Raw genomic sequence first — 21588 nt, 5'->3', positions numbered from 1 at the left:
TGCAGAATATACATATATTGAAATATACCTAATTCCACTGCAACATGGTTAAGCTTTGGTCCAAGAAGAACTGGCACTATATTACTGTGATCTAGAAGTGACAAAAGAAAAGACAAATGTATTAGTGTTGCCTTGAGCTTCTCTAAGAGAAGCATCTATGATAATATGCTCATTTCATGTAACAAAGGTTCCAATAGTTACTGGTTTACATTCACTTGACTCCTATTTGCATTAACTAAAGGTCACAGATCATATTGTTTATTGTTTCATTCTCCATCAACTCCATGCTGACGGAGATGTTGAAAGCACCTTGCATCTGGTTTTCTCTCACTCAAATCTGCAGCTTCTGCTCACTTTGACTAAAAGGCAGAGGAAGATGCCCATCCACGGCTGCCTGACTCCCAGACAATCAAACATGCAAGAGTTGGACCATGCAGTATCACCGGGAAGAGCCTTTCTGCCCTGTCTCCATTCCCTCCATCTGTCTTCCTCAGCTGGCCAGTGATGGATTTACAGGGTGCAGAGACAAGACAGGTTGAGAAAAGCAAATTCCTCATTCTAGGTGCCCACCGTTCCCTGGCAAGATGCTAAGAGCAGTGTCCCTTCAATATTGTGCCTGGGAGCCTCACCTGGGCCCTGGCCCTGCTGGTAAGTTCACGCCTATAGGCCAAGGTCTGCTTCTGCTCCTGAGTGGCTTCTGACCCTGACTGGAAGTACCACACATAAATTCTGCTCCCTCAGTCCCCATCTGGTGATGCTTGGGAAGTAAGTCATCACCCAGCAGGCTCTTGCCTAAGGCAGCTGGCAACTGCAAACCCTAAGAGCAGCTGTGGTCACAGATTTAAACTGGTGCATAGTTAAGTTATCGTTAGCCCTGATATCCGCATTGGTAACCTTCCTCATGACCAGGACTGTTCTCTGCTAGTAGCCCCGCTGCTTTGGGGCATTCCCAAGCAAGGTCCAGAACATCCCTCTGGGACTTGCAGGTGCTCAGCAAGCAGAATGCCTGGTTGAGTGGGGTACAGTGAGACTCAGGAGCCCTCCTGCAGCTCCCACACCTCCCTGAGCCCTCTCACAAAGTGCAGTGCCAGAGTGAGCAGTGGAGAATGCAGTGGGCAGATACGTGAGCAAGAATAGGAGAATGAAACCAGCACAGTGGACCCCGGGGTTGAGAGTCAGGACTGGGTTCTCCTGGGATTCGGAGTCTCTGGGCAAGCCTGGAATGCTGGTAGACAGGCAGGAGGAGCTGAGATGTATCCAGGGAAAGAACCAACTCTCGGGTCTGACAATAAGAAGCAACATGGGCTTGAATTCAAAGACAAAGGGGCAGGAGGCAACTTCTTTTTTTTTTTTTTGAGACGGAGTCTCGCTCTGCCGCCCAGGCTGGAGTGCAGTGGCCGGATCTCAGCTCACTGCAAGCTCCGCCTCCCGGGTTCTCGCCATTCTCCTGCCTCAGCCTCCCGAGTAGCTGGGACTACAGGCGCCGCCACCTCGCCCGGCTAGTTTTTTGTATTTTTTTTTTTAGTAGAAACGGGGTTTCACCGTGTCAGCCAGGATGGTCTCGATCTCCTGACCTCGTGATCCGCCCGTCTCGGCCTCCCAAAGTGCTGGGATTACAGGCTTGAGCCACCGCGCCCGGCCGCAGGAGGCAACTTCTGTGTGAGGGGGAAAACTGCTACTGACTACCTTTCTCTGGATCCATTTTTTCCCCCAGAAACTTACATGGGAGACTTGAGAAGGGGCAGCGTGAAGGACATCTTTAGCAAAGGATGCTGTCTACTAACACTCAAATTATATCATTGGAAACCTAGATCAGCCCTGAGTTTGCACAACTGGTGTAAAGTGAAGGGTGCAGTCCCATGTAGGTCACAGAAGGAAACAACATCGTAGTTCATGCCCTTGACATGACCAGTCTACCTAGGAGGCTATCAGAGTCAACATGGCATAGAGGTCATCAGCAGTAGGAGGAGACACCACCTGATCAGCCAGCGCATGAGACCAGGAAAGTGGCAGATGCCCGGTGGGAATTCAGGTGGCTGTGATTCACGAGCACGAGCTGAAGGCAGTGGTACTCCTGGGCTCCAAAAACAGTGCCCAAAGTATGGCGTTTTGGCAGGCTGAGTACTTTAAACTAAAGGACATTTGAAGACCTCAAAGCAGCCTCAAAACCAAGATCTCTCTGACCTTCTCCTGCCCTCCTGCTTCATGCCCCCATTCTCCCCAAAGCGAGTCCTAGAAACCAGACTCCCTCTTCCCAAAGGCAGATCATAAAAACTAGAATCCTTTTCCCCAAAGTAAGCCGTAGAACCTAGGAGCATGACTTTAACCTTCTCCTGCCTTTCTGTCTAGGAGCTGGCTATAAATTCTTTGGCCTTCTTTGGTCTGACAGTAAGTATTAAGACCCTCTGCTCTCTACCCAGGAAAAAGAAATACCACAGAGAGGTCAAGAAGAATCTGGACAGGTCTTGCTGAGTTTCCCCACTCAGTCTATTAGCATTAGGTCATACCCTCTCGTCCAATCACATTTCTACATGACTGTCCATGTTTCTAGAACCTAAGCATTTAAAAAGAAAAAAATGGTTTTCCTGAGTCTTGGGGTATTCATTTCTTTCCTTTTTTTTTTCTTTTGCGACCGAGTCTCGCTCTGTCACCCAGGCTGGAGTGCATCAGGCACAATGTCGGCTCACTGCAACCTCCACCTCCTGGGTTCAAGCAATTATCCCTGCCTCAGCCTCCCAAGTAGCTGGGATTACAGGTGCCCGCCACCAAACCCAGCTAATTTTTGTATTTTTAGTAGAGATGGGGTTTCGCCATGTTGGCCAGGCCTGTCTTGAACTCCTGGCCTCAGGTGATCCGCCCCCCTCGGCCTCCAAAAGTTCTAGGATTACAGGCGTGAGCCACCACGCCCGGTCCTGGGGTCTTCCTTTCTGAAGACTCCCATGTCACATAAAACTTTGATTAAATAAATCTGTTTTGCTTGCCCCTTGTTAATCTGTTTTTTGTTATGGGAGCATTGTCATGGGACTTAAGATGGGGAGGAGAGGTGTCACACCTTTCCATCACTACGGCAGTCACTGCGTAGCAGCTGAGAGATCTCCATCTGCGAAGGCAAGGGGACTGTAATAAAGACACAACATGGAGAAGGTGGGAGCTCAGAGCCCCCCTGTCCTCAACACAGGTCAGAACACCTCCTGGCTGTCCTCTCCAACTCCAAGCTCTAATTTCTGTAGACTCGTGGCAAACTTCGCCAAATCCAAATAAAAATAGCCAGGATGGTGAAGTGTCTAGACTTCTTGCTGCATGTGGCATCAAAGGAGTTGTTGCCGTCTCAATGATGCACACAACAGGCATGTAATGAGCACCTTTATGTGCCAAGTGTCAATCGTAGGTATTCAAGATGCAAAGATGAGGAACAGAACTCAGTGCAAACCTTTCCAGAAACTTTTCAAGCTATTGACAGAGACACATATGTAATACAATTCTGACAGCAATCAGAAAAGCAAACAAGAGACCATGGTGGCATGGAGGAGGAGGGACATTTGAGTGGAGTCCTGAGAGACTCAGTTGACATTCTCCAAGAAGACAAGGAAAATAAGATGGACAATTATGGGAGAAGAACAGCTTGTGCTGCAGGTGAGGTTTGGGAACCCAGCAATGGGAGATGGTCATTACAGCGGAACTCTTGCTGTCCCTGGAGCCATCCTAGAGCTGAACACACACTCACTCAGTCATCTTCAGCCAACCCTATGAGGGATGAACCATTACTGTCCCATTTCACAGTGAGGAGTCTGAGGCAGAGAGGAACTAAGAAATGAACTCACCCAAGGCCACAGCCTCACAGAGCTGTTGTGAGGATTATATGACATGATTCAACTCCAGTACTTGGCACAATCCCTGGCCCATAGCAAGTACCCTTTTAATAATGGATATTCCTACAGCTTCATCAAAGAAGGAAGGAAAGAGCTGCTGATGGGCGGAAAGCAAAGATGGTGGGAGAGAGGGTGCAGGTTCTGAAAGTATCAAAGGAAAAGAGATTTATACGATATTAAAAATACAGGAAAGAAAATTTGGAGAGTTTAGGGTAGATGATTATACATAGAATTTAAGTTTTTGAGTTTAAAAATTCAGTTATGGGTTTCCCCGGTTCTGGACTGTGGCAGGCAGAATAATAGACCCCAAAGTTTCCCACATCCTACTCCCGAGTTCCTGTGAATATGATATGTTACATGGCAAAAGGAACCTCTAGATGTGATTAAATTAAGGATCTTGAGATAGGGGGATCACCCTGGATTATCTAGGTGGGCACAATGTCGTCTCAAGGTCCTCGTCAGAGGGAGACAGAAAGGTCAGAGTCAAAAAGGAGATGGGGTGAGGGAAGCGAATGTGTTTGGCTCTGAAATGAAGTGGCACAAGCCAAGAAATGCAGGTGGCTTCTAGAAGTTGGAGAAAGCAAAGGCAAAGAAATGCATTTTCCAGCTGGGCGTGGTGGCTCACCCCTATAATCTCAGCACTTTGGGAGGCTGAGGCAGGCAGATCATGAGGTCAGGAGATTGAGACCATCCTGGCTAACACGGTGAAACCTCGCCTCTACTAAAAAAACACAAAAATTAGCTGGGCATGGTGGCAGGTGCCTGTAGTCCCAGCTACTCAGGAGGCTGAGGCAGGAGAATGGCGTGAACCCAGGAGGCGGAGCTTGCAGTGAGCAGAAATTGCACCACTGCACTCCAGCCTGGGCGACAGAGCTAGACTCCGCCTCAAAAAAAAAAAAAAAAAAAAAAGAAGAAGAAAAAGAAACACGTTTTCCCCTACAGCCTCTGGAAGTAAAGTGATTCATTCTGCCAAAATCTTGATTTTACTGAAGACCCTAAACTTGGGGTAATTTGTTACTGTGGCAATACATGGGTGTGTATAGCTATATGCTTGTAGTGAAAAGGAAAGACGTTGCTAAAGCGAAGGCTGCAGCAAATGTGAGCCCACAGATTTTGTTGAGCCACCCACACAAGTGTTACAGTTTCCAGTTTCTCAGGATGATGGGGGGAAAAAAGTCTAGACTGGATAAGTCACCTGTCTTCAAATCAGGAAAGGAGCTGTCATTTTAAGAAGGCGCCAGATTTAATCTGTGAAATTCTTGAAGGCAAATCAAAAGCAGTGGTTGGAAGCTACGAGAAGGGATATTTGGACTCAATGGAAAAAAGAGACTTCAACAATCAGATATTAAAATCTGGACTATACTGCTGTGTGATTTGGTCATTTCCTTGGTAGTTCCCAAGAAGGGACTGGATGATCAATTAACAGCTGTGCCTTATGACAGATATCTTCACTGGGTGAGGTTTAATTAAATACTTTTAATGTCCCATGATACTGTTCTTCCATCACACACAGCCTGGGTCCAGCATCCCTCCCCTCCCACCAACACATCAATGTTCCTTAACTTTCCCAGTCAAGATCCCTTTCCCCAGAGGTCACTGCTTCATGAGGCTCCCCCTCCAAGACGCAGGTCAAAGGGAGCCTCCTGCATCTGTCCTTCCTCCAACTTCCCCCTGCACTCTTGCAGCCTCACAGATAATGCTGTTTCATACGGTGGCATTAGGTTATTACTTCTCCTGATTATAATCAAATCCCTTGAGAATAGCACAGTGCTCACTTCATCTCATATTTCCTTGCTTCCCAGCCTCCCTGTGCTAAGTACAGTTTATTGAGTATAGATATCGTCAATAAATACTTGTGGAGTGAAAATGTAAATTCAACAACAAAAGATTCCACAATTTACTCAAATTCCATATATAAGAGACAGCTGACTCATGTGAGGTTTATTCATATAGATTTTCATTTCCTGCCAAAAAGAAAGGTTTATTTAGCCAAGTAGAGGAGCATCAAAAGGAAGATTTTGACCCTTATATTTGAACTAGTGGTGTGGTCACAACCCCAACTACGTGGACTCTCAATTCCTACACAGTTTTGAAGAATGGAAAAATTCCATTTTACTAAAATACATCTGTTTCTTCCCAATTCTAAGATTTCCCTTACCTTCCACTATTGTTATATTGAAGGTTTTGGTGATGTTAAATAGTTTTCCATTATGATGAAGGAAATGCACGCAGGAGTAATACCCCTGGTCTTCCAACTCGGCATTCTTCTTTATCGTTGGGTTTTTATTGTTCTCCAGTAGCTTTTTACAGTTCTGTTTTTAAGAAAGCAAGTTAAAATACTTTAAGTAAAAACCGAATTGAATTACAATGATCCAAATTTTTGAGTTAAATAACTTTAGAGCAAAAGGAAAACAGAATGGAAAGTAGCAGTTCCTGGATACATGTCCCAATGACTTGGTACTGCTTTTACTGAAACAATTAAATGCAGTCCCATTGCTATTGGTATGATTATCATTATTAATACATGCTGGGAAGCAGCGCATGGGGCAGTATGAGCACTGTAGCTGCTTTCATCAATATTCTTTCATCTCTCTTTCACACACCTGCAGAGAGAGAGAAACAGGGAGAGAGAGACAGAGAGAGAGAGAACACTACAACACAAATCCTTGCTTGAGTCACAACTCTTTCATACATGTTCAGTCCAATTTTGTGTATTCTGGACTATGCATCCCAGCGATGGGTAGTGGGGTGGGTGGAGAATTACTCAGAGAACTGAGTAGCTAGCAGACCACCCACACCTTTGACACCCTCCACCAGAAGCCAGCGAGCTGATTAGAAATGCATCAACAATATTCAAATCCATAGGTATACTCAAACATCTCTCTCTCACACACACATTTCCATACATGTCATAGGAATTAATACTAACTGTAATAAAGCCACTTTCTTCAATCCAGCACATCTGACACCTAGCGGTAGGTCCCAGAGCCATTCAGGGACCACATGGGAAGGCTGGGGGCTGAATGGCCATCCTTGATGATTGGACACTGTTTCTGCAAACACCAAGCAAGAAGAACCTACTGCCCGCAGACTTCTCCCTCAGAGCTGGCAGCCACTGGGGTTAGACCCATTTTGCACAGAATGTGCCCGTGAAACACCCACATGTGTACCTCACATCAGTAAATTATTTATGTATAAGTCAAAATTTTATAAAGCCAAACTAATTTTTTCAAGCTATAGAAAAGATCAGAGACTCTTCATTTTTCCTTTCCAATCAATTGTCTACTAAATTGTCTACTCAATTGTCTACTGATTTAGACTCCTTGCTCTCGGGTGAAGTCATGATCAGTCAACAAGCTTAGAATACTTAGCCCTGCAGTCAATTGTTTAGCTAAACATCCTTGGTGCATCAATGCTCTTAATTTAAATATCTGCATTTTGGAATTTCTTTTTTTTTTTTTTTTGAGACGGAGTCTCACTCTGTCCCCAAGGCTGGAGTGCAGTGGCTTGATCTCGGTTCACTGCAACCTCTGCCTTCTGGGTTAAAATGATTCTCCTTCCTCAGCCTCCTGAGTAGCTGGGACTACAGGCACCCACCACCACGCCCGGCTATTTTTTTCTATTTTTAGTAGAGACAGGGTTTCACCATATTAGCCAGGATGGTCTCGATCTCCTGACCTCATGATCTGCCTGCCTGGGCCTTCCAAAGTGCTAGGATTACAGGCGTGAGCCACCGCGCCCGGTCAGAATATCTTAAAACTCAGCACACCATGCCTCACTACTTTACATGTACTGTAACACATTTGCACATTGATGGGAAATAGAGTGAAGTCAACTCAGGACTGACTCAAATGTTTAGAAAACATTTCAGATAAGAGCTGTCTTTGGAAATCACAAGTAAACAGTGTTCAAGCATAAGGCACAAACAAAAGTTTCAAGGATGTCATCATCACTCGCTTTAGCTTTCCCAAGTTCTGTTCAGACCACTCTCTCTTACAGGTCTTTAAAGTTTCCATGACAGAGTCACATTATTCAGATTTGTTATTCCATATAAACTGCATCAGCTGTCCCCAACCGTTTTGACACAGAGACTGATTTCATGAATGACAATTTTTCCATGGACCACGGTGGGTAGGGGTTGAGTGGGGAATGGTTCGTTTGGGGATGATTCAAGTGCATTATATTTATTGTGCACTTTATTTCTATTATTATTACACTGTAATATATAATGAAATAATTATACAACTCACCATAATGTAGAATCAGTGGAGCCCTGAGCTTGTTTTCCTGCAACTAGGTGGTCCTATCTGGGGGTGATGGGAGACAGTGACAGATCATCAGGCATTAGATTCTCATAAGGAGCAGGCAACCTAGATTCATCGCATGCACAGTTCACAATAGGGTTCTTGCTCCTGTGAGAGTCTAATGCTGCTGCTGATCTCACAGGAGGTGGTAATGTGAGTGATGGGGAGTGGCCCGGGGACTGGGGACCCCTGAACTACACAATTTGTGTTGTGTGTGTGTGTGTGTGGATGGGAGTGTGTATGTTTTTTATGCACACACATACTCTATACTCACACACACTATGTATGTGTATACTTAATTCCTATAGCGTGGTCTAAAAGAGTTTTTTTTTTTTTTTTAATTATACTTTAAGTTCTGGGTTACATGTGCAGAATGTGCAGGTTTGTTACATAGGTATACACGTGCCATGGTGGTTTGCTGAACCCATCAATCTGTCATCTACCTTAGGTATTTCTCCTAATGCTATCCATCCCCTACCTGCCACCCCGCAACAGGACCTGGTGTGTGATGTTCGCCTCCCACTTATGAGTGAGAACATGCAGTGTTTGGTTTTCTATTCCTGTGTTAGTTTTCTGAGAATTATGGTTTCCTGCTTCATCCATGCCCCTACAAAGGACATGAACTCATCCTTTTTTATGGCAGCATAGTATTCCATGGTGTATAAGAGCTTTTAAAATTCAACAAGTAAAAGGTATGCCAACTGAAGAAGACAGAGAAAATAAACAGGCAACCCACAAAATTGCCTGATTGCAGTAAGATGCAATAAATAGATACAAAAGTTTAATTTATTACTAAGAAAAGTGAAAAAACCACTAGGAGTTTTAGAAATTATTCACATCCAATTTGAACCATTCTAGGAGCATTATTTCCCAGTGTTGTGGAGGTGACAGAAAATTGGGATTCTTTTTTCAAGTGTGGGGTAAAATTGGCAGAGCTCCCTGGAGACGAGTTTGATAGTGTGAAGAAAAAGACATAAACATGCTCACAGCCTTTGATTCAGTAATTCTACATTTAGGGATTTGGTTGAAGGACAAATTATATAAACACCCAAGGATCTGTGGAAGTGGTATTCATTTCAACCTTTAAATAATAGTGAAAAATAGGCAATTCACAAATGTCCAATAACAATGGGATTAGTTAGATGAAATCAGGCACATAAAAACGGAAAGCCCATGTTTAGATCATTTAAAGATGTGAAGGGATAGTCACAACATAATTCTTAGAGGAAAAAGCACAATAAAATAAAATATACCACTTTTAAAAAGCAAATGCTTCACAGAAAAAAAAAAAGGCACGAAGTCTCTAATTGATGGATTTATGAGTGCTTTTTGCTTTCTTCATTTTTCAGTTTTAAAGTTAAAATATTATCAAAGCATTACCATTTTCAATATTATAAAATGAACTAATGTATTCAGAAAAACATATACAATTGAGTTTTACACGTTAAGTACATGTGACGGGACAAAAGGGAAATTCTTGAACTAGCATTCCTAAAAATTAACTTATTGAAAGAGAAGGAAAATGAAGGAAGAGTGTGAGAGAGGCAGCTGTGATCATTTATTGAACACCAAATCCAGGTAAACTACTGTGGAACATATTTTAATACTATGTATCAGCTGTTGACAACAAGCCAGTGAGGACACTCGGCTCAAACAGGGCAAGTGAGTCATGTGGGATCAGGCAGCTTGCTATGAGACCAAATGGTAGCCCTCAATCCCTCTTTTGGGAATTTTATCTTTTCCATTAAGTCTTAAAGTTAAAATAACATAAAAGCATTACCTTATACAATGATGTGCTGTTGACCAGTGTTTGATAGTAACTGTTTTCACAGGTTATCTGCAAAAATTTTTTAACTTCCACAGTTTTACTAGTTACTTGTCTTTCAGTGAAACATCTGTGTTTATTTCTTCTGATGACATTTAATTTCCATTTCTGAGTATAATTTCTATGGAACAAAAGTGTAAAGGTATTTTATAATGCTACAGAAACTTTGCAAATATCACCCATCTTCCCTTTAGTAACCAATGTTATGATATTTTTCCTTTATTTTTATTAAAGAGATTGATTCATTGATGTGCAAATCCTGCTCTGCCTCCTCTTGATTCAGAGGAGCAAGAACTTTATCAACTGTCATGGGAGCAGGGGGTAAAAAATGAAAATCTGAGCAGTCTACACACACAGAGACACACACATGCACACACACATGCACATATCCTACTGCAGACAATATATTATGGATGTCAGAAAAGCAGATCTTTACAACGTCAGTGATCTTCGCTGATGGATAAGTTCAGAGAGTCTTGGCCCAGGATGGGAGGGTGGCTTTGGTTTCAAAAGGTCTATAAATTCCTGATGTTGTTTTCTAAATGTGTGTGTATATGCATTAGGTTTTATGTTTCTCAAGGCAATTTGTTCCCATCCCATTCTCTTACTGTTGAATAAAGCAAAGTCTGGAGTTGTTGCCCTCAGTGTAATTGAATTAGCTCTTTAAATGCCTTACTGACCAAAGGTGAGTATGAATAGATTTTATAGTAGTTGTTACTCCTCATCAGAAATTAATGATCAGGAGTATCACTAGACCAGGTGCAGTGGCTCACACCTGCAATCCCAGCACTTTGGGAGGCCAAGGCAGGTGGATCACCTGAGTCAGGAGTTTGAGACCAGCCTGGCCAACGTGGTGCAACCCCGTCTCTACTAAAAATACAAAAATTAGCTGGGTGTGGTGGCGGGTGCCTGTAATCCCAGCTACTTGGGAGGCTGAGGCAGGAGGTGGAGGTTGCAGTGAGTGGAGATCACGCCATTGCACTCCAGCCGGAGTAACAAGAGTGAAATTCCATCTCAAAAAAAAAAAAAAAAAAAATTGGTGATTTAGAATTGGAAAAAAATACAGTATTTTTTAAATGAAGTTTTTAAAGAGAAAATGTTTCAAATTTGATGTTTCTTCCACTGCACCTGTGATGTATAGATTCATTTGCTAAATACAGCAGACACGTGTTGTTAAGTTATCTTCTATGCCTGACACATTTGTGCCCACCTTAGGCTCTTCCAGTTCCCCTTTAGGTCTACAATAGGATAGAAGGAAGAAAAGACTAGCACTTACTGAGTTCCAGGTATCAGACTATGTATGTGCAAGGGAGATGACTGTTTTCCTTAGGCTCAGATGAGAATGCTAAATCTCAGACAGGTTAAACAACTCACTCAGGTCACACACTTGCTACAACACGGGGCCAGGATGCAAATGCATATCTATTTGACCCCAAAGGCCAGAAGTGCTTTGCACAATTCTACGCTTTCACAATCCAATGAATCTGGCCCCTTCATTTTGGGCATGAATTTATAAAAGATTGGCCATGACTAGAGAATGTGGTAGGCTGTTGTCATGGTTACAGGCAGTGCGTCCGTGGCCATGGGACATGATAGAGCTACCTGGCCCTTGAAATGGATTCAGAATCCCATTGGCAGCACCTTTTCTCAAGTGTGTTTTTGTAACGTCTCCCCAGCTTCGGCCTCAATGAACTGGAGAGATAGAGATTTCTAGATCTCTCTGACTTGTTGCTTAAAAGGAATATCCCCATTTGTTCAGAATACATTGTTCTCTACCTCTGTAATCCTCAATTCCTAACACTCAACAAATGTGAGAGGACTGATGACACTCCATGTGCAGGACGCTGCGCTGCGAACACAATCACCAACACACTGCACCTGCCATCCAGGAGCTCCAAGGCTGGTGTTAACACGGAGGCCCACTGACCCAAAGCTGTGACCACACTTTCCTGCTACAGGCCCAGCCCATCCTGGTTATGAAAACCACTCATTTTTGTCCACACACACCAGGGGATAAGCACCAGTCCCTACTTCTGAGGCTGCTCACCAAGCTGAACTCACTGTCTGTCAGTCTAGGATTGGTTTATTAGATTTCCATGTGTACATTTCTCTCTACCTTCATTTCTTCATCTCTATCACTGAAAAACGCTCCCTTTTGTATCCCCTTCCTTCTTAGTTGATTTCTTTCTTAAAATTTGGTGGGATAAAGTGATTTTCAGTGCAGGATTAAATGATCAGTCCTCAGTGGCATTTGATTATTAGCAATGGACTCCTAAAAACTAAAGAATTACTGTTCTAATGGTAAAATTTCAGGTGCAAAGTCTGTTCACTGATAGATCCCACATCAAACTACAAAGGCTTACACACCTAAGTTACAACACATATGTGTGTGCACACACACACAATCTGCAGTAAATACTGCTTACTAATTATGCTATATTTGAAGATGTCTATATCTTTCATGCTCCTGGGTGTCTAAAACAACTTGCTTCCATGTAGAATCCCATTTATTTTCAAGGCCATTGTCAAAGCTGCTTCTCTCCTCATCACTTTACTCTCATAGTGATCAGTCTCCAATATCCACTCTGGGACACTTCTTTTTTCTTAGCATCTCCTGTCTGCTACCCTGCTCTCCACACGTCTCTGATGTCCTGCCTTGATCTTTTGCTTCCATTGTTGCTTCCTAAGCCAGGCTGTATTCTCTACTCCCCATATCAGAAAGATGGCCAATGCCATTTGCTTCTGTTATCTCCAACTGATGATCATGGATGCCTGGCTGTTCCTCTCAACGTGTTCTCTCAGCCCTGTCAAGAATACTTTATTCCTTTAAATCGTGCCTTCATTCAATCAGGAGTCAGAAGTTTGTGGGGGGCAGTGTTTGTTCATCTGTTTCCTTTACCCCATTTGTGAGTATTCATTCTTCCTTAGCTTGTTATGAAAAATCTCAGTTGTGACCCATTTCTGTAATTATCCCTCTTTAAAGGTCACCTAAAGATGTATTGGTTTTTATCAAAAGAGTTACTTAATTTTTTTCTGATGCCTGGGAGTTCCTATGTATAAAAACAAACAAAAGTGACCTAATTTGGTGCAAAACCACAGGAGCACTACCAAAGTTTCACAGTGATAGCTCACTCTGCTCTCAACAGCACGGTTGATAATGATCAGGACTCACTCTAGAAGTGCCTCCAAAAGAAATCTGCTACATATGAAATCTGCACACCATCACCTTCAGCTGGCCCTGAGCTATTTCCTACAGGTCAGTCTCAAGTCTCTATAAAAATACCTACACATGTAGGTAGGTAAGTAAGTACATCTAAAAAGAAACATGTTCAGTAAGTGTGGGTGATGCTTCCAGTTGGCTATGCTCATTTAATGGAAGTTATCCAACATAATTATGAGTATCCTGGCACAATCTAGGGCCACCGCAGGAGTAAAATGCAAAGCCCTTCTGTGTTGCCCTTTCTCACTGCCCCCAGCTGTGGGTTGCAATTGGCTGCTGGAAACACACATCCTCCACTAGCACTGCCACTTGGTTCCCCATGAGCCCCTGCAGACTGGACTAGTGTGTGTCTGCATCAACCTCATCCCTGCTCCCCACCAAGGATGCCACCCAGGAAGCTGACACTGCCCCCTTCACAACACATTAATATTATCGTGAAGTCCGAACCGCTGATTTCATTTGATTGGGGGCATGTAGACAACAGGAGCGGCTGAATTTTAAAACTGACTTTCATGCAATCATTACTTACCATTGGTAAGAATCCCCTAAAAGGAAACCCTATTAAGGTAATCTCCTTTCTTTAAGGTCACTAAGAAAATAAGCAGAGAGAAATAAATGTATTTTGTTCTGTAATGAACAACGTATTTCATGTTGTAGGAAGAGTAGAAAAGAAAAAGATGTGCTGATTATCTGACCTTTAAGATTAGTGCATATTTGAGTTGCTGAACAAAGGACAAGAGGGCTATAAAATACATTTTAAAAAGAAAGGGTTACTCACTCCATTTGGAAAGAGTAAGATCCTGTGTCATTCAACTCAACTGGCCAAAACTCCAAAACACAACCATGCAAAGCAATTCTCGATGAACTCCTTGGATTCAGCTCCACACGTTCCTGTGATCCACTGCTTTTGTACCAGCTTTTGGTGATTGTTTCAATCTCATGTGCAGGTGAACACGAACAATATTTCAGATAGAAAGGTTCCCCTTCAACCACAGTAATGTGGGGACGTGAAGTACAAGATTCTTCAAAAGATTAGTAAAGTAAAAGAAATAAAAACAAAAACCAAAATGACAAAGGTAACTTTTTTGTCTTCTCATGCATTAGGTGAAAAAGCAAGATTAGTAAGAAAGTCCTGAGAAATCTCAGTGTCACTTTCCTGTGGGTTCCTTTATTTTTGCATCAATCTTTTCAACACTAGAAAGGATGAGGCACTTTCAGAATATAGATGAAAACACAACTTCTGACAGTTTCTCCCCAACAGGAAGGTATCAGAACTTAGCCAACCGTAGCTAGAAGACTGATAATTGTGTCATCTCTTAGAAGAAAATATTACACATTACTACTTCTTCAAAGGAAAGCCACAGAAGTCACAGTGCTGCCATACCTACCCCAAAACATACCCAGCTGAGGAGTCTCAGTGGAAAAGAAACAAAAACTTAGCAACCTTGGCATTCTTCCTCTGCACCATCAGAAATCTCACTCACTGTGCATTCACCCTGCCTATCTAACATTCCCTGGCAAGTGTGGAGATGGTTAAAGATGTGCCTATGTAACTTACAGTGTGTGTACATTTATTATTGCTGTAGGTCACCATGTGGATAATCAAGAATTCATTAATATAATATCAATCCAAATTTGCATATCTGTCACATTCCCTCCTTCTCAATTGACCCAGATTCTCTGGCTTTGGAAATATATCTGACCCTCATCTACACAGGATAGGTGTTCCTTTCCCTCTTTCTGCACTTCTCGTACTTCAAGGTCAGCATTAATCGGTCTTTCTCATAATCTATCCTCCCGTGACTCTTGGATGCACTTTTACCACATTTTGAGGATGAGAATATTTAAATTGAATGAAACATTTCCCTTAGGACATGGACAGAATGCCCTCTCTATATGCCCTGACTATAGGGTTTGTTTCTCAAAGCAGCAGTCTGGTTTTAACTCAAAATTGTTAACTACAACATAAAGAGGAAGTGATGTGATAGAAGTGTTCTGATATGGTTTGGCTGTGTCCCCACCCAAACCTCATCTTGAATTTAATCATGGGGGCAGTCTCCTGCATGCCGTGCTCATGATAGTGAGGGAGTTCTCATGAGATCTGATGGCTTTACAAGGGGCTTTTCCCCCTTTTGTAAGTCTTCTGAGGCCTCCCCAGACCTGCAAAACTGAGTCCATTAAAGCTCTCTCCTTTATAAATCACCCGGTCTCAGGTATGCCTTTATTAGCAGTGTGAGAATGGACTCATACAGTAAATTGGTACCAGGAGTGGGGTGCTGCTGTAAAGATACCCAAAATGTGGAAGTGACTTTGGAACTGCATACAGACAGAGGTTGGAACAGTTTCAAGGGTTCAGAAGAAGATGAAAATATGGAAAAGTTTGGAACTTCCTAGAGACTTGTTAAATGGCTTTGACCAAAATGTTGATAATGTTATGGACAATAAAATCCAGGCTGAGGTGGTCTCAGATGGAGATGAGGAACTTTTTGGGAGCTGGAGCAAAGGTGACTCTTGTTATGTTTCAGCAAAGAGATTAGTTGCATTTTGCCCTTGTCCTGGAGATATGTGGAACCTTGAACTTGAGAGATGATGACCTGGGAGAAGAAATTTCTAAAGAGCATAGCATTCACAACGTGACAGAGCATAAGAGTTTGGAAAATTCACAGCCTGAGGATGTAGTAGGAGAGAAAAACCCATGTTCTGGGGAGCAATTAAAGCCGGTTGCAGAAATTTGCATAAGAAGTTAGGACCCAAATGTTAATTGCCAAGACAATGGGGAAAATGCCTCTAGGGCATGTCAGAGATCTTCACAGCAGCCCCTCCCATCACAGGCCCAGAGGCCTAATAGGAAAAAATGGTTTCCTGGGATGGGCCCAGGGCCCTCTTCTGTGTGCAGACTATGTACTTGGTGCCCTGCATCCTAGCCTTCCAGCCATTGCTAAAACAGGCCAAGATACCAGGTCAGGCTGTGGCTCCAGTGGATGCAAACCCCAAACCTTGGCAGCTTCCACATGGTGTTGAGCCTGCAGGTGCACAGAAGTCAAGAATTGAGGTTTGAGAACCTACACCTAGATATCAGAGGACCTATGGAAGCGCTGGATGTCCAGGCAAAAGTTTGCTGCAGGGGTGGAACCTTGATGGAGAACCTTTGCCATGGTAGTGTGGAAGGGAAATGTGGTGTTGGGGCTCCCATACAGAGTCCCCATTGGGGTGCTCTACAGCTAGTAGAGTTAAGAGAAGAGGGCCACCATCCTCCAGGTCCCAGGATGATAGATTCACTGACAGCTTGCACCATGCACTTGAAAAAGCCCAGAAACTCAACACCAGCCCATGAAAGAAGCCAGGAGGGGAGATGTACCCTGCAAAGTCACAGGAGCAAAGCTGCCAAAAGCCATGGGATCCTACCTCTTGCAGCAGAATGACCTGGATGTGAGACATGGAGTTGAAGGAGATTATTTTGGAACTTTAAGATTTAATGACTGCCCTATTAAATTTAGAACTTGCATGGGGCTAGTAGCCCCTTTGTTTTAGTCAATTTCTCCCATTTGGAAGGGGTGTATTTACTCAATGCCTGTACTCCCATTGTATCTAGGAAGCAACTAAATTGCTCTTGATTTTACTGACTCATAGGAGGAAGGGACTTGCCTTGACTCAGATGAGACTTTGGACTTGGATTTTTGAGTTAATGCTGGAATGAGTGAAGACTTTGGGGGACTGCTGGAAGGGCATTATTTTGTTTTGAAATGTGAGGACATAAGATTTGGGAGAGGCCAGGGGTAGAATGATGTGATTTGGCTGTATTCCCATCCAGATCATCCTGAGTTGTAGTTCCCATAAGCTCCATGTGTCATAGGAGGGACCTGGTGGAAGGTAATTTAATCATGGGGGTGATTACCCTCATGTTGTTCTCCTGGGAGTGAGTTCTCATAAGATCTGATGTTATTATAAGGGGCTTTTCCCCTTTTTGCTCAGCCTTCTCCTTGATGCCACTAAGTGAAGAAGGACATGCTTTCTTTCCCTTCCACTATGATTGTAAGTTTCCTGAGGCCTCCCCAGCCATACAGAACGGTGAATCAATAAAACCTCTTTCCTTTATAAATTACCCAGTCTCAGGTATGCCTTTATCAGCAGCATGAGAATGGACTAATACACATTCTTTGAAAACATGGATGTAAAATCTACCTCAAAACACAAGAGTTAAGGAGCCCCAACTTCATGTTTTCCGGTTGTAATACAATCTCTATTTTATACTAATACTTCAACATAGAAGGTGTGATACATGTGTACATATGGGTGTCAGCTTCAATTTACATGCAAAACCCTGGTGAGTCATTAACAGTTCATTTATTTTCCTGTTTTAGAGTTAATATAATAAAGTGCATAGACCATACAATATGTGCTCCTTTATGCCTGGGTTATTTTGACATGATTATGTTACAAATGCATTCATGCTATAACAGTGATGTGTTCTTTTCTCATTGTAATATAGTATCTAATTGTGTTACCATTTGGCAATTTATCCATTTTATAAAGGGATACATGTTGGGGATTTGGTTTATTAAACAAATGTCTGTTGGATATTGGGTTATTTCCAGGTTTCCAGGTTTTCGCTTGTCTTAAAAAGCTTCTATAAACACATCATATGACTGTGTTTGGATGGACATGTGCTCTCTGGAAGTATTATCATTTGAAGAAACTTAATGTGAACTACACACTCTCCAGAGGTGGGAAGTTGACAGTTGAAAGTCCACACCATCCCCCTCCTCAGGCAGCTAGAAGCTTTGGATATCTAATCATGGTTTACCATTAGAGGCTTTGTTGATTACCATAATACTTGTTGGAAATGGTCCTTGATGGGATAAATAAGTGGAGTTCAAGGTGTGTAGAGTTCCAAGTGCCAAAACAGGCACTCCTATTGTTCCATAAACACAGTATAAGAACCCAGCAGGGCCAACAACCAATGCCATTTGGAATAAAGTCTGTGTTTGAAACTGTCTTGGTTTTGGACAATTGTAGGATTTTGTCACTTAAACTCAACTAGGTTCAGTGAATCCTCTATGTAGAACATTGTCATGTCTCCCTAGAGTAAAACATTCATGAGAAGTGCTCTCCAGGGCAGGCAGCTGGGAGCTTGGCAACTTTGCACAACTGGCTGCATGACCGTTTCTGTGCCTGAAACATGCTCTCGTTATAATGAGGAGCAAGGCTATTAGTGTGTGTCCACAGGACATGGGCCTCATGACACATTTTCCTGCACCTTGTTTTTCCTCTGACTTGTTTCTGACACATCATTACATAAAAAAAAAAAAAAAACACAAAGATCTACCTCATTCTTTTACCATCTGGGTAGGGTTGTATTGCAGGGATCTCAATAATAAATGGATCCACATAAGTAAATATACCCTGAGATTGGACCTGTGTTATTTGAAAGTACCAAAAGCTTAATTCTGCTCTCTCTTCAGCAGAAATTATCAAAGCAGAGAATATGGGCCCATGTGTTTCCCTCTCCTAGGTAATAGATCAAGGCAAATTAATATTTGTGCTCCCACTTTCTTCCCCAAAGTCTAAGGAATGCCTTGCTAATCAATCATGGATTGAGTCTCAGAACCCTTCTCAATTAAAACAAAACAAAACAAAAAAACTCTAGGCAATCACTGCTAATAAATTGGAGTCTCAGAACCCTTCTCAATTAAAAAAAAAAAAAACTCTAGGCAATCACTGCTAATAAATTAAAATTGGTATTTGACATCTACTATGAAGCCTACTCGAGCTCCCTGGTCTAGCCAGTCTCTTTTTGTATATTTCGTCTCACTCTAATTTTTGAAACCTGTCTAATGTATTTGTCATTTATTTTTCTCATTATTACCTAAATAATGAGATGAATCTTTGCCTCCCTCTCACGAAGGAGACAGTGTGTTTCAAACTTCCTAAAACCCAATAATAAAGATGGCTGCCACCTCCTCAGTTTCAAACAACATGAAATAAATTTCCACCTCAGACAAACGTAATTTATTTCAAGATGTAAGTTGTTCACTCTGCTCTCACTACATAAACTCAGACTGCAGAATATTTTCTTTTCTGAATAAATTCAGCATCTTCAGTAGCCACCATATAAAAAAAAAACCTTTTACATTCTTCCTCGATTACTAATGAAATACGTTTGTGAATATGTATAATCACTTACCTGCAGTGCTTACAAATATAAGCACCCAAAGAGTCAAGGGTAATTCTCTACAATTCATGGTTTGGATTCTGCTTCAAACGGCTTCTCTGGAAAACAGAATAAAACAGATCCAGTCAAAGCTTTCAAACAAAAGCATATCTATCTTATGAAGGTTTAAAAATCTTCTGGCACACAGATTTTCTAAAAACCAACCTAGAAGATTTTTATATTCCTTAATCTAGTAACCAATTCTCAGAACTTTCAGCCATATAAAATTAATAAAATTAGGCTAGGCATGGGGGCCCACGCCTGTAATCCCAGCACTTTGGGAGGCCGAGGCAGGCGGATCACGAGGTCAGGAGATCGAGACCATCCTGGCTAACATGGTGAAACCCCGTCTCCAGTGAAAAATACAAAAAATTAGCCGGGCGTGGTGGCGGGTGCCTGTAGTCTCAACTACTCAGGAGGCTGAGGCAGGAGAATGGCGTGAACCTGGGAGGCGGAGCCTGCAGTGAGCCGAGATGGCACCACTGCACTCCAACCTGAGAGACAGAGCAAGACTCCATCTCGAAAATAATAATAATAAAATTTCAAGGCAATGAAGTTTTGCTTCTGGAAAAAGGCCTGGTCTACTAAATCCTGCTTCCAAGGTCAAAGTTGAAAACAATAGTACTGCTACAAATATTACCATTCTGTGAATAAACAATCTGTGACATGCTGAGCTATGTATGACAGTTCTGCCCATGTAAGAGAGTGTGTGTGTGTCAGGCCTCTGAGCCCAAGCCAAGCCATCGCATCCCGTGTGACTTGCAGGTATATGCCCAGATGGCCTGAAGTAACTGAAGAATCACAAAAGAAGTGAAAATGCCCTGCCCTGCCTAACCGATGACATTGCACCACAAAAGAAGTGAAAATGGCCGGTCCTTGCCTTAAGTGATGACATTACTTTGTGAAAGTCCTTTTCCGGGCTCATCCTGGCTCAAAAAGCTCCCCCACTGAGCACCTTGTGACTCCCACTCCTGCCCGCCAGAGAACAACCCCCCTTTGACTGGAATTTTCCTTTATCTACCCGAATCCTATAAAACGGCCCCACCCTTATCTCCCTTCGTTGACTCTCTTTTCGGACTCAGCCCGCCTGCACCCAGGTGATTAAAAAGCTTTATTGCTCACACAAAGCCTGTTTGGTGGTCTCTTCACACGGACACACATGACAGTGTGTGTTTTCACATCAGAATGCTCCTGAATTGTAATGAGATCTTCATTTAGGGGTTGAACTTTTAAAAATCCATCTTCCTCCTTCAGAACGTAGGTTTCATAGTTCTAGGCACTAAGTCTGTTTTGCTCTTTTGCTCTTCGCTGTATCACTAAAACCCAGCACGAAGCCTAGCACATGGCCAGCACTCACTAACATGTGTCACTGAGGCATAGGTGTGTGTATGTGTTTGCGTGTGTCTGTGGCTGCCCATATGAGTTTACTTTAGGGAAATGGAGAGATGAAGTGACAGTCTCCTAACTCCAGACCCCTCCTTTACATTGACTGTGACCCAGTGGAACTAAGATCTGCGTTGAACTTTGATCCTACTACAACCTAGCATTCACACTTCTGATTACAACTTTAAGTGCCCAGTGGAGGAAGAATCCCCCCACAGTGGAGACCATTGAGAGTCTAAAGACTGCATAAATAACACCATGTCCCTTGTTTACCATCCTGAGTGCAGGAAGGACAGGCTGATGGCAGAGTCTGGTTTCAGAAACACACCAACCTGGGTTGCCACCCCAGTTTGAATCCTGACAAGCTGTGCAAAACTTGAGCAAGTCTTAGAGCCTGTTTTCTCATTACCAAATGGAAATGGTAAGAAGGCCTGCCTCTGGAATTATTGAGTGATTAAACCTTCTAAGGCTTAGTAGCAGCTTCTCAGCCCAGAATAATTCCCCTCTCACCAACAACTACTCATCCTCCATCCTAAAAATAGGGTTGTCAATGCCTGAATCCAAGATAAAGCTTAATGGCTAAGCTGCCAAACCATTCACATCCATCCTTATGGAAAAATCACCAAATATTTGGTGGAATTTCCAAGAGATAATAATCAATAACGTAAAGGCCAAAGAAACAAGTATGAATGGAAAGTACCAACTATGCATAATCAAATTAGACCAGTTCTATGGTTAGAAACCTCCCCCGATACCTCCACACACATTTCGTCATT

General features: G+C 42.7%; 1 protein-coding gene across 4 annotated transcripts in view; it reads right to left on the bottom strand.

The window, feature by feature from the left end:
• IL18R1 (interleukin 18 receptor 1) overlaps positions 1-21588 on the bottom strand; it is a 43263-nt gene that overhangs the window by 16152 nt on the left and 5523 nt on the right. For all 4 annotated transcript variants that reach the window (XM_015113029.3, XM_015113030.3, XM_077958938.1 and 1 more), the window contains 5 exons: positions 19403-19488; positions 13997-14240; positions 9954-10119; positions 6028-6181; positions 29-91 (listed from right to left, as the gene is read on the bottom strand). In XM_015113029.3, the coding sequence (XP_014968515.3) occupies positions 29-91; positions 6028-6181; positions 9954-10119; positions 13997-14240; positions 19403-19460 (685 nt within the window). In that variant the 5' untranslated portion in view covers positions 19461-19488. The remainder of the gene's footprint in view (positions 1-28; positions 92-6027; positions 6182-9953; positions 10120-13996; positions 14241-19402; positions 19489-21588) is intronic.

The sequence above is a fragment of the Macaca mulatta genome, chromosome 13 (genome assembly GCF_049350105.2).
Source record: "Macaca mulatta isolate MMU2019108-1 chromosome 13, T2T-MMU8v2.0, whole genome shotgun sequence".
Lineage (NCBI taxonomy): Eukaryota > Metazoa > Chordata > Mammalia > Primates > Cercopithecidae > Macaca > Macaca mulatta.
Note: the sequence above shows the minus strand (reverse complement) of the source record. Positions and strands in the feature narration are given on the sequence as shown.